The sequence below is a fragment of the Lipophrys pholis genome (genome assembly GCF_963383615.2).
Source record: "Lipophrys pholis genome assembly, chromosome: 1".
In the NCBI taxonomy this organism is placed as follows: Eukaryota; Metazoa; Chordata; class Actinopteri; order Blenniiformes; family Blenniidae; genus Lipophrys; species Lipophrys pholis.
In genome coordinates, this window is record NC_137635.1 from 1,735,281 (window position 1) to 1,748,622 (window position 13,342).

At 43.5% G+C, this 13,342-nt stretch overlaps 1 protein-coding gene across 2 annotated transcripts in view; it reads left to right on the forward strand.

Moving 5' to 3' along the window:
• Positions 1 to 175: 175 nt before the first annotated feature.
• adkb (adenosine kinase b) overlaps positions 176 to 13,342 on the forward strand; it is a 122,777-nt gene continuing 109,610 nt past the window's right edge. The window contains exons 1-3 of one of the 2 annotated variants that reach the window (XM_080458843.1): positions 176 to 578; positions 3,853 to 3,927; positions 4,038 to 4,091. In XM_080458843.1, coding sequence (XP_080314969.1) covers positions 535 to 578; positions 3,853 to 3,927; positions 4,038 to 4,091 — 173 coding nt within the window. In that variant the 5' untranslated portion in view covers positions 176 to 534. Of the gene's footprint in view, positions 579 to 3,093; positions 3,213 to 3,852; positions 3,928 to 4,037; positions 4,092 to 13,342 lie in introns of those variants that run through there. The other variant, XM_080458844.1, reaches the window with a different exon arrangement.

Consider the following 13,342-nt stretch of genomic DNA (forward strand, 5'->3'; position numbering starts at 1 on the left):
ATTTATGGTTATATGGTTTGAATAGAGTACAAATGAAATGCTGCATACAGTACCCATAATACTACCCAATCTGTTTTCTGATAATTATCCTATTTTCTATCCTAATTGTACCAGACTAAATCACGATTACTAGGATTTTCTCAAGTTTATTCAAGGTTATATGAGTCAAGTTTATGAAACACGCCGTTTGTATTGTGGACAGATAAGATCTTGACAATATGTCTCGTTTCTTCTCCATGTTTGATTACAGCTAAAATCATTGTGTGGTTTTATATTCATGACCTGTGGACATTATTGCTGGAGATGACTGGAGAGAGAACCATCTCTGGTGCACATTGCCCGGGCCGGGACACGGTATCCGTGTGATCTGCTCTCCATCCATGAACGTAAATCGCTCATTTCTCCCCGGGAGTGCATGCTGAGGACGGGACTCCTCCACCAGCCCGAGTCCGAGAGGGAAGGAAGCTGCAGCCTCTCCACCCTGAAACACCAACCAGGTGCTTCCCTGGATCCAGCGTGTCGTGACGGACAACGATGTCTGACCAGGAAGCGTCCGCAGCGAGGACGACGGCGTTGAGGTACCGGAGCTGTCATGTCAGTGTTTACCGGCGATGATGCGCGGAGCTCCGGTAAGGGGGGAGCTAACGGCTAGCGCCGGATTCATTCCACGGAGGTGAACTACCAGCAGGGGGAAGGAGGAGGTGCGGCCGCTCGCACAGCCGCTAAAAACCGCTTTTAACTCGGTTTATTACACAGATCGCTCGGTTCAACACCGACACGAATCGCCGCGAGCTGCAGGCTGAAGGTCCATCACATGACTGGGGCACGAACACCGCCGTTACACCTCTCCATTTATAACTGTAAAATCGTGTTTGCTGGCGTTTAAATTGCAGCAAAGGGTCGCTTTCAACGATGATCGTGTGCAATTGAACGTGGCAAGGTGATGAATTAATCCTGCACGACCGCAGATTACAGTTTTTCTTAAAAAATAAATTGATTTCAGGTGTCATAACGTGAAACGTTGAATATATTGAATAGCAAACAAACCGTGCAAATGCAACACTTATACTAAAGCTGTTAAAATGTCTTGATGCACAAGGATTACATATTTGATTCGTGCATTTAGTGTCTTCATCCATATCATGAATCCATATCATTTATTGTAAGATTTGCAGCGCTGTGAGGGACCTAGGATGTGACTCTTGTTGACATTAATGTCCCAGCTTGAATCCGTGAGGCGTTCAAGTGACTCACGTAAAAGACAAACACCGGTAATGAATTCCCACCGTACACTCCTGAGCACTGCAAAATATTAGTTTTTTCCAATTTAATGCAGTTCAGCACAACTGCAAACAAGATGACACATGTTCGTACAGCTCGATTGAAGCTATATCTTGGTCTTAATGAAGAATAAAATAACCTTTTTCCAAGAGGGTCAAAATGTACATGAATTATTTAGTGACGCATGAGAATCACAGCATGCTTAAGTAACTAAATGGCTATAAATTAAATGCATTAAATCAAAATCTATGTTTTAATCATTTCAACCTTAATGTGCACTTTGTTTTAAATTACATAAAGACTACATGTAGCTGATATTGGGTTCAATATGATTAATAGACCTTCTCGCTGTCATGGCTTTTGTTGGAAACTTGCTGAAGACAGGCGAGGCTGCCGGTTGACCATGTCTGCCTGAGATTGCTCAAGTATATGTAATGTGGCAGCTGATAAATTCAACTGCACAGAGGAGTGAACTCCGATAAAGCGGAGTTTTTATTTTCTGTTTCACAATTTCTTACATCGGCACCACAGTTGAGATCTGTAGCTTTACTGTGTAATATACAAGTTGAACCAGGACATGTAAATCATGACAAGATGAACTGATTATTTTGAGGACGTCATACTGAGACAGAAAAGACCTTTCAGAGAAATCACTACCAATATCATGCTTGATGGGACTCTCAAGTGACAGAGTAATAGTGACACGTGCTCACAGATTGTGCTGCAAAATGACTAGTCAACATCTTGAGACCTGAAATGAAAACATTAAACACTTTCACCTCTATTAAAAACTGAAATACAAATTACATATGAAAATGAAATTGCATTAGTATTTAAGGTAGTATCCCAGCAGCTATGAAGTAACCTACTTTCCTAAAAAATAATGTGGATGATTATTATGTTAATGTAGAGACTTCCTTTAAATGTGAGTGTGTTATTAAACTAACACTAACATTTGACCTGTTAAAGATTTAGACCAAACAGACACAAGCATCCCTATATAAGATTCATATCGTTGCACCTGTTTGGTGTGTGTATATTTAGATTACTTTAGATTGTCATTTGAACCCAGAAGATCAGATAACAAACAATAAGTGTGATTAAACAAACATTTTAATAGTTCCGACTGGTTTACTGATAAATAGATAATCCAGTGGCGAAAGTCAAGTCAAATGGATCTTTATTGTCAATTCTGTTGTAGATACAAGACGCGCAGTGGAGTCAACATTACGTCTCGCTTGCACTCCTATGATGTAGACGTATAACATCAAAAATAGAAATAAGAGAATAGAGGATATAGATGAAGGAAATGAGTGCAAAAAGAGTTATATATGGAAGTTGAAAAGAAAATCCAAAATGTGCAATATATAATAGAATGTAGTCTTAGAGTAAGTTATGATTGTAGTCTGTGTTGCACGTTTTGTTTTATTAGTTATTTTTATTCTGTATTAATAAAAACCAACAACCTAAAAACCAGCCAAATGTCAATAAAACATACTGAATGCATTTGATAAATTAAAATAAATATGACTGGTATTTATTTTAGGTCGATTTCATTATATATGCACTTTTAAAACAAAGAAACATTGCATAGGACAACAAAATCATTATATGTCCAAAGACGATGCCTATCACACGTGATGAGCGCACGCGGGTTCTACGAGTTTGTTACAGTTGGTTTCTTCCGATTGGCCTTAAAGGCAGCATGGGACGCTTCACTGTAACTGGTGCTCACGCAAGCCAATCACATCTCTCGAACACACCGAGTCCCGCCCACTTCCTGCTCCGCCGAGCCGGGGTTGGTCAAAGGGCAGCGACACTTCCTGTAGTGAGAAACCACGTTGCTTTGACAGAAGGGAGGAAGCTGAGGAGCATTTTACTTTCACTCTGAGCTGCCGCTGACTTTTTCCTGACAACATGCCAACTCCGAGGTGAGATCGTGCTTAAATATCCCGCCGTGAAGAATTCCGCTGTTGGCTTTGTGCGGCGTGTACTCGCATTACTGGCAGAGGAATGTATTGGGTTGCGATTCCAAGCTGCTGCGGACTGTCGCTTCCTTCCTGTTAATGTATTTCATTTTATGAAAGTTGTACAGCATGTGACTGTTGTCTGGGGTAGACTTTGGTTTAGGTCATCTTATATGATATAAACAAAGTGAAATGACTAACTCAAAGGAAGTCAAGTGTAATAACATTTTATTGACTTGGTTTTTGTTGACACACAAGCCACACAAATCAGTATATATCAATAAAGTCATCTATTTATTTGATCACAGCGAGAACCCCCCCAAAAAAGTCCTCTCTCCTCTTTTTCTGACAGTCACAAATTTCCATTCTTTATTCTGTCAAGAGCCTCATGTTTATTTTCTCCACCCCTGTTGAGAGATGCTCAGATAAAACTAAAGAAAACCAAATCAGACTGTGAGATTTGACTGAACCTGTAAAAGCTTCCAAACTATTTAATTCAGCAAATAGGAAACAGATGATTTTGTGTGTCTGTGTGACAACAGGCTGTTTGTTTCCTGGTCAGTGGGAGTTTGTGGCTGAATACAATGTTTTTGTCTCTCCACAGTACAAACATGCTGTTCGGGATGGGGAATCCCTTGCTCGACATTTCAGCCGTCGTGGACAAAGATTTCCTTGACAAGTAAGCCCCAAATGTTTTTTGTTTTTCCTCGTATCGGCTCTGCTCCATGTCTTATACGTCCAAACACATTCCCCTTTTTTCAGTGACTAATCTTTACTCTTCCTGAACAGGTATGGACTAAAGCCCAACGACCAGATCCTGGCTGAGGACAAACACAAAGCCTTGTGAGTTAAAACCTCACTGGGGTGTCACACTTACTCAACACAAAGTGTTCAGAATCACCTCAAGCCAATTAAGGAATGCTCTGGCTATTTGCATCACACTACTACCATCTTGACAGTGTAAGCTGGGCTCAAAATAACCCCGTCATAAATCAGCCAGAGTGAGTGTGAGCGAGGACTAAATACACCAACATCTGTTTTTAATACTGAATCTGGGCCAAACCACAACAAAACACCCACTTTGTTTGCTATGGAATTGTCTGAATTAATACTAAATCCACATGTTTTGATACTGACCACATTATTATTATTATTATTATTATTATTATTATTATTATTATTATTATTAACATCTGAACAAACAGCTCCCACAGTAATACTATAGCTTTCCTCCAACTGTCCCTGAATACAGCCCGTACCTTTTTAGAATACATATTTAAAATAAAGTACGGTTAATTAGGAAAACCTATTTTTAATTTCTGCCGAACCTTTTATCTCCCATTTCTCCTTTTGTTTGTAACAAATTTAACTTCCACATGTTCCATATTTAAGACATGATGCCAATATTTCCAATCGTATGTTTGTAATGGTCATAATACAATAATTAGTTTGGTAAAATTAGGGATTGAATTATATTTTGAGCATCATCTTGGTAGCATTATGTCTTATTGGACCTCAAATCTGCCAAAGCTTTAGATAAGGTTGATAGTTATTAATTTTCCCACAATTGGTCGTAACAAACAGGGAATGATTGAAACACTTAGAAGGAAAGGAGATTTTAACTTGCCAATGTTTGTTGGTTTTTATTTATTCTATCCAACATATTTCACAATTTATGACTGAACATATCCTGTACATGGAATTCACTTCCTTCTGGGTTTAAATCATCTCAATCATTATACAATCCTTTATGGTCTCCGGTGTTCATGTGCTGTTTCCACCCAACGGATTGGAAATAAAAGCAGTTTTGCCAAAGCAAAGGAGCAAAACACAACTGCATCCAGTCTCTTAATACTTTCCACAAATGACAGATATCTTGCATCGTTTTAATGAAAAGCACAAAGACAAAGATATATGGCAGATTTATATCACGTTTCCTTTTCTACAAATAAACCGATTCTCTGTTATTTTGAAGTAATAACCTTCACTGTAATTTTATATGCGATGCTTCTGATGTTTGTATATTGATTAGCCAGTATTCAAACCGCCGTCCTACTTCAGGTCCACTATTTTCAGCAGTTTATGCTTTTACTTAGGCGAGGTCGGTCGTTTTGAGCTGATACGCTGCTGCAGAGGATTTCATTGCTTCACACTTGGACACATCCGCACCTCCAAGCCGTCCACTCATATCTGATGAAGGTGATAACGGTGCTCTTATCGGCCCGGCCTCTGAGCGCCTCGTCTCCCAACAGTTTAGTGTTAAAGGAGTGTTGGGATTTATGTTTGGTCATTTCCTCAACAGAAGTCATTGATTACTGAACAAGTATTTGAGGACTTCCCGTTTGGTTTACCTTTAGTTACTGCTGCTTTGCAGCCTTAGTTTTTGGCGATTCATTTATTCAGAACTGATGGAGTCCTATGAGCGAATATTGTCTCTTCTGAGCACTAATGTATTTGCAGTTCACTAACCAGGCCACAGAAATGGAACCCCGACACTTAAAGTGCAGACTTAACCAAAGGAGACGGATTCATTAGACAGACTATTTCCATGTTTGCATCCCCATTGATTAGGTTTCACATGTTTTCAAATGATCACAAACTGACTGGAGGTCGTTGTCCGTTCTCACCTTGTGCCACATGGTTTCACAGTGCGGGGCTTTTCTTTTTTAAAACTTGGAGATCTGTAAAGAAAGTTGTGGAAGCGGTCTCTGCATAAACCAGACTAGAGAATGCATGGCTGGTGGATTAGCAATCATATTTTAGATTTTTATCTGATGACTGGAGTTATAAAGTTTTGTTCTTGTAAGGGAGTGTCCGGTGGATGAATATGAAGAAGCATAAAAAAAAAAAAAGACTGTATTGATGATAAAAAAGTGTGGCTATTGCCTATACAGTATAGAGACAGATCAGTACATTAGATCGTCTGTACCTCACAATAGCACACCTTGTCAGGTCTTGTTTCTTGACAAAAGGACACACGTGACCTTGGGCGGCGGCGGTGGCGGCGGCGGCGGCACAAAGCAGCATCATCAGCAGTGTTGTTCTCCTTCAGCACAAAGGCAGCGGCGTTATCTTTAGCCCCGCAGACACTGTTCTCTCCACATTCTGCACAAGGTCAGGGCAGGATTAGCATGCGGCTTTGTTGGTTAATTCCCGCCACAATGCATTTCAATGCATGTCCCCTTCAATGCCCCCCCCCCCCCCCCCCCCACACACAGACGTGTTCGCCATGGCGCGGGTCAGTTCGTATCTTGACAAATGTGTGCGGTCTGGATGGCGGTCGGCGCCGCCGCGCTCTGAGCCTTCTGAAACGCGGCTCGGCGAGTGAAACTCAACGAGACGCGGTGTAATGTGCAAGAAAAGGTCATTCCCAAAGTCACCGGTCGGTAGAGAGAGATGAACAACTCAGCTGAGGTGTTGTGACAAATAACTTCATTACTAAGAAGAAAAAGGCCTCGATAGACTTGGGAGTTCCGTCAACTAACACTATTGCTGTGCTGCTGAATCCACAGAGTGGAACACAATTCATTTTTTTTCTTCCTCCATCACCCTGGTGGGAGAGAGATCATTGGATGCAGTGCACTGTGGCCATGCCTGAATTCAATTATCTAGTCACAGCAGAGTCCATCTAATCCTGTTGTGGCTGAGAAATTGCCTGCTGTACAGTAGAACCCATCTACATCCCGGTTAGTGCTCCCTGGAGACCTCGGGTTTGTTTCTTCACACAATGAGTCACAGCCGTGACTCCTCGTGTGCCTTTAGTTGTATTTTTAAATACAATATGGAGCTGAAATGATCATTTGAGGGCGGCTCGGTGGTGTAGTGGTTTGGACTCTTGCTTCACAGCAAGGAAATCCCCGGTTTGAGTGCAGGCTTTCTGTGCGTGTGTGTGGGAGTTTCTCCGAACTTCCCCTCAGTCCAAACACATCGGTTTGAGGTTAGTTGGTGGGTCTAAATTGTCCATCTAAATTTACGTGTCATCAGTTTCCACAACTGGCTAAAGCAGTATAGAAGACCGATAGTAAGTTGTTCCACATTTTTCCTTTGTTGAGATCAGAACCATTATACAGTTTTGGTTTATGTCAATCTATTGAAAGTATTATGTGGCTCATCGAAACACATGTATTAGTTGTCACATAGAACTCAACTAACTAAAAATTAAAAGGATAACGTGAAAAGTATACCGTTAACGACTTCAGATGTGAATAAAACTTGATTTTCTTCCTCTACATATAGTTAGATATTCGTTATGCCGCATCCTCATTCTGCTGCAGTTGAATTCGAACGAGTTCCCACACACTCAGCCAAGACTTAAAGGAATGTACCATCAGGGGTAATTGTTGACGTTATCAGACAGTTATTTATAATTGCTTCGCTGTGCGAAGCTACAATTATCTATACATAAATATAAGAAATACTCATTAAACTTCTTGATGCAAGTTTGTTAGAAATACATCCATATGACGTCTCTCGTAAACATTAGTGAATGTTGAATTATCAGATCACATTCACGGATTCTGGTTGAAAATATCCCATTTTATCTTCTGTGAATAAATCCACCACTCTTTCCTATACTCTTCTTTACACACACAGATCCTTTCGCCGTGTTAGTATCTCGTGATTCAGATAGTCGTCATGTAGCCGGCGGCCAAGCAAGTACAACAATCGGTTCAATGAAACGCACACCACAAGCAAAAGTACATTATCACACCAACTAGGAAAATGTGCAGAATTCAATAAAAAGGTATAGAACTAGTTCGATCCTGTCACTTTCACTTCATATCAGGGATTGATACAAACGTTGGTAGACGGAGGAAACGTTGATGTAATCGTTACTTGTCATTCTGCAGTATTTCCTGCATGAGCGACTGTGGTCGACGCAGGGTCTCGTACTGTAGTGGCTTCACTTCACATGATATTTCCACTGTGGTTTGGTGGGCCGCAGCTGAAAGCGCCAATCTCCGGCACATGCTGGTTTCTCAGGTGGAAAGACTCTCGTCTGTTTAAAAACACGAGAGGAAACCAACAAACCAGAGCGCTCTGTGTGACTTCCTCTCTGCCCCTTTAAGACTCGATAAAGTCTCTCTTCTGGTTGTTGCTGCTGCCATCATGTGGTTGGAACTCAGACTTTGATCGCTGCCAGTCAGGGATCTTTCATATGGACTTTACTGACGTGCTCAGGCACATTCTGTCTCCATCACAGATGTTTCCGAGAGCAAATTCACACTACTTGTGCATTATTCACCTTCTTTTATAACATTTTTCTAGTTGTACAGATTTCCCTTTATCTTGCTTCCTGCTGAAATGTTCTGTCCCAACTATGTCACCTTTTTCTCAGTTGTGATTTTAACATTGCTTTGCAGAACAAGGGGCAGACCCCTTCCATGTCCAGCAGGGGGCAACAAGGGCCTGCTGTTTCTACCCCAAGAAGTCTCAGTAGGAAACAACATGTCAACATAATGAAAACACGCCTCTTTCTGCAGGAGATTATAATGTGGGCAAATAGACATTTTATTTCTGGATAACTAGGCATTACAAGTACTTTTAAAAGGCACAGCTTGTTCGCCAGCCACCCTCCTAGAATTACTAACTATGTCATATTAGAGGTGGTAATTATTAGTGTTGCAGTGAGCGCATCGTCACCTCAGAGGTGGATAACAAAACATCAGTCGGATCCCGAATATTAGTGTCGTTCAAACATTTGTTTTATGACTCCCACTGTCCAATGATAATTAATTGTTTACTTTCTCATCTCGGGATGATGGCGTGACTCTTTTCAGAGGTTGTTTGCTCACAGCAATTAAGTTCATCAGCGCTCATCCCCTCTCCTCCTCCCTCTGTGTTCCCCCCCCCCCCCCCCCCCCCCCCCATGTCTCCCTCCTTTTCTCTGTTTCTCTGTGCTAAATGCAGATTAGCAGCGTCACAATTGCATCCAGAATGAGAGTAAACTCCTCATTATGCCGTGTGACCCTCTGCTGCATGAATAATTCAGGGCTGCAGCGTTAGTGGCTGGCTGTTATTAGCATTCGAGAGAGAGGGAGAGAGGGGAAGAGAGAGAGAGAGAGAGAGAGAGAGAGAGAGAGAGAGAGAGAGAGAGAGAGAGAGAGGTGGGAGGCTCATATCACTGACAGGGCTGACTCAGGGGGATCAGCGCTGGATTGAGACACACATCACACACACATCATCGCACGACACAGGAGATCAGTAGAGGTGCCTCTCCACTTGCACACCCTGCTGTCTGTGTACATCTTACACACCCCTGCTGCTGCCATGCAGCTCAATCTGCTTACTGAAAAGAAAAACAACAAAGGCCTCTCTCACTGAGTACATGCTAAACACTCTGGCCCCTGGGTGTGTGTGTGTGTGTGTGTGTGTGTGTGATGGATCCCGCTCTGTAAACACACTTGACTCTCCCCATCTTTTTTCATTATATATCTCTCTCCCTCTTTTTAAAAAAAATAAAAAAATAAAAAAATGTATAATTTAATTTTGTAATGAAGCAAATTGCGAGTGCTAGAATGCCCCAGTGGAGTTATCCAAGTGTGTCATGAAGAGAAACACTCCTCGTGTGTGTGTGTGTGTGTGTGTGTGTGTGTGTGTGTGTGTGTGTTCACATGCAAGCATGCGTGCAGAAGCTGCATGTGCTTGCCATGGTGCCACTTCACTGGATGTACATGCTTGACTGAGTGTGTAGACACATTACACCCTCCCTCCCCTCCATTCGTTTTATTTCCCAGCTCCCTTGTCTGTTGCTAAGGCTGAGTGCTGTACCACAGTACTTAAACTCACCTTTGCAGGCCGCTAGAGGAAGGAGGAGGAGAGAAGAGGGCGGCAGCGGGAGGAGGGGGGGTGGGGGGGTCAGTACGTCCGGCTCCCTCCTGCTGCTGAGGACAAAGGTCACGGGCCTGCATCCATCAGCTAACCTCCCAGCCAAAGAGAGAGAGCAGAGATTAATGGCACTCAACTGGTAATTGAGACATCAGAAACATGTTCAGCCGCCAGCCGTGCCGCTCTTGATGTTTTATTGATAAGCATGAATCTGACGATTTGGGGCGCTTGCATAAATCCGGCGTGCTCGCCAGAGCCGGCACTCAACTGTAAGAAATGTGGATCTAGACCTTGTGAATTATAAAACAAGACAACTTTTTTTTTTTTTTTTTCTTTCTTCAAGTCGTTTGAACAGGAGACATCCGATCCGCTTGTCTTTTGACGGGAGAGGTGAACGTCCCCACGGCGCCGGCTGACTCCGCGGCGTTTCAAAAGCACACACACATGCTGCATCATGAGAGATGGCTGATGCAATCATAATTAAACCTCGTCCTCTCCAGAGCTGCAAATACCTCCCTCTTGTTGATGGCAGCTGCCAGCAGGTGGTGCCAGAAGGAAACATCACAAGTCAAAGGGGGTGTAACAAACATAGTGTACATCTCTGTATCTCTGTGCATGTGTACGCACCCCCCCCCCCCCCCCCCCCCCTCTCCCCCGCTCTCTCCCCTCCTCTCCCTCCAACTCCCCCTTTTAAAGAGCATTTTATAATTAAAATGTGGGCGTCTCAGCCAGTACATACAGCATGTTCAGTTCAGAAAAGCATGCTCAGGGCTATTTTTAGTCATCTTTGATCCCCAGCAGCCACACAGGAAAAAGCCACTGATGGCAGCAGCCCTTCTGCATGTAGGCTAGTTAGTGTACTCTCTGAGCCGATCATTTTTCTTACACCTTGCCTTGTGCGGGGGCAGAGATGGGAGGCCCGACTGGTGAGTAGCAATGCTCCCTGTGTGTTTAAAGTTCACACTGGGCCATATGGTCCCCACAGCAGGGGGTGTTGGTGGAATTATTCACATGGAGCGCGCTGAATCGCCAAGATCCTGGTATCAACCTCCAAGATAAGGGGAATGTCTCAAAGGCTTTGTGCTCGGGCATCAAATCTCAATCCTCAAGAGAACACCAGAAGCCCCATCCCTTGCTTACACACTCCCTCTTCCCACTCCTCTCTCTCTCATAGCCTCACACACACACACACACACACACACACTCTCACACTCCCGTTTCCCACATCCACACAGTACAGTGTGACAAACAACGCCACCCTCAGCAGCGTGAAGCCAAAAACCTGTGACATTTTAGAGGGAAATAATATGAACTCATCCTCCATGACCAGATTTTGCCCCCACCACCTAATCCTTGAGTGCAGCCTAATTAAGTACAAACAGCAGTCCTCAGCTGATGCCAACAAATGGGCTGCTGCTCCTGCGGTGGCTTCTGCATCGGCCGATTATTAAAGGGATGCACACATTTGTTGTTTCTGCATTCTAATGCAATTACTCACCCATTATGACCATGTAATCGTGCAGTCATTAATTGCGCATACGGTCTATAATGCAAAAGAAAAAGGGCGGCGGGGGGGGGGGTTGAAATCGTGGCATTTTTTCACACGGGCAGTATTTCTCAGCTGCGTAGGGATTTGTCCAAATGGATTGAGATACCTGAACAGCGGCGATATCGTAATGCTTTTGAGCGAATCAACATTCATCCCTCACTGTAGTCTATTAGAAGATGTCAGAGGACGAGAACAAGGCCTCGCTCGCTGTTTGAATCATGACTCATTTGTGTTCAGTACTTTTATGCGCCTCATTCTTCGCCATCTATTCCCATCCTGCCCTAATGTTCCACTGATAAGAATGTCCTATTCATTCTGCGTTCCTCACCGGTTGCTACACAGAGGCGAAGCGAGAGAGAGAGAGAGAGAGAGAGAGAGAGAGGGAGAGACTCTACAGGCATTGAATGAAAAGCACATCTATTTCTGAGAGGGAGCGCGAGCATGGTAGAAGATAATTATTGATTTGAAATAAGAAAAGATAAGGCTCAACCTTGAGCAGCCTGGTGATAGCACACAGAACAGAATAATTAATGGGCCTGTCTTGTGTCGGGACAAGCTTTCACACTGAGACGAGCGTATTGATTTTAAACAGATAAACTGCGTAACCCTTTGTGAAGGGTTTGACAAACAATTTAATTGGGGGGGAAAAAACAACAATATTCCTCACCCTTTCCATCTCCCTTTCATCACGTCCCCGAGCTGTTTTTCCTCCGCCTGACCTATGGAAACAATTACTGTGCATCAGGCCTTGTACTGCCTCCAGACTACCAAGGAAGGCTGGTGTAGGATGCACACACTGATTGGGGAATCCAATCAATGGTGGAACCTGTCCCCTTTCCAGATGCCGGCGTTGAAAGTGGGATTACCGGAGCCTTTTAGCTGCGTCGCCCCATTCTCCGCTTCTGTCACACAAGAGAGGAAAGATGGATCTGCCTGTTTAAACGTACCTGCCCGCTAGAGTTAAAGCAGGGATAATTTACTGTTCCTGTACGACCCTCCTCCTTCCTAATCCCCAAGGAGAGCGGCAAAGAAGCCCCAGTCCTCTCACTCCTTCCCTTGCCCTCCCCTGATTAGTGATAGGGGCCGTTTGATCATGTTTCCCTGCCTGTCCTTGTGATTTGTAAGCTGTTTAAACGTGAACGAGGCAATTAAATAAGGACGAACGGCGCGTAGGAGAGTGGGTGCCGCGGTGATCATTAACGATGAATTACCCTGGTGTGCACTCAAACGCTCGGGAGGACTTTCAGGCAGACCACTCCCGAGGATCCAGATCCAATCTAGCCATTGATTAACAGAGACTTGTTCTTCCTGCAAAATCACTCGACGGGGATTTTAGGGCACTCATCCGGTCTTATCGAGATAGGCTAACATCAAAGGCGAATGAAGAGGGATTGGGTAAATGGGCTCGCCTTGCCCTCCGTGTAAGAGACTTAGAGGAGCAAATCTTGAATTATTGCCTCATGTAAATAATCTACTCGGCATGTTTTTTTGGGGAGGTGAGAGGGGAACTCATGAGTCACTTGGTGTGGAGAACACTCAAAGTACTTTTGAAGCTCTCATATTTCCCTTGATGGGAAACAACGGTGGGGGCCTCCATCCCCAGGAATGTAAACAACACGATGTTCCTGACTTGTTTGATCTGCCCCAACAGTTTGAACGCGCTAAGCTGGGGAGACGTGGAGCTCTTTGGTTTTCAAGAAGGACTCTCCATATTCTT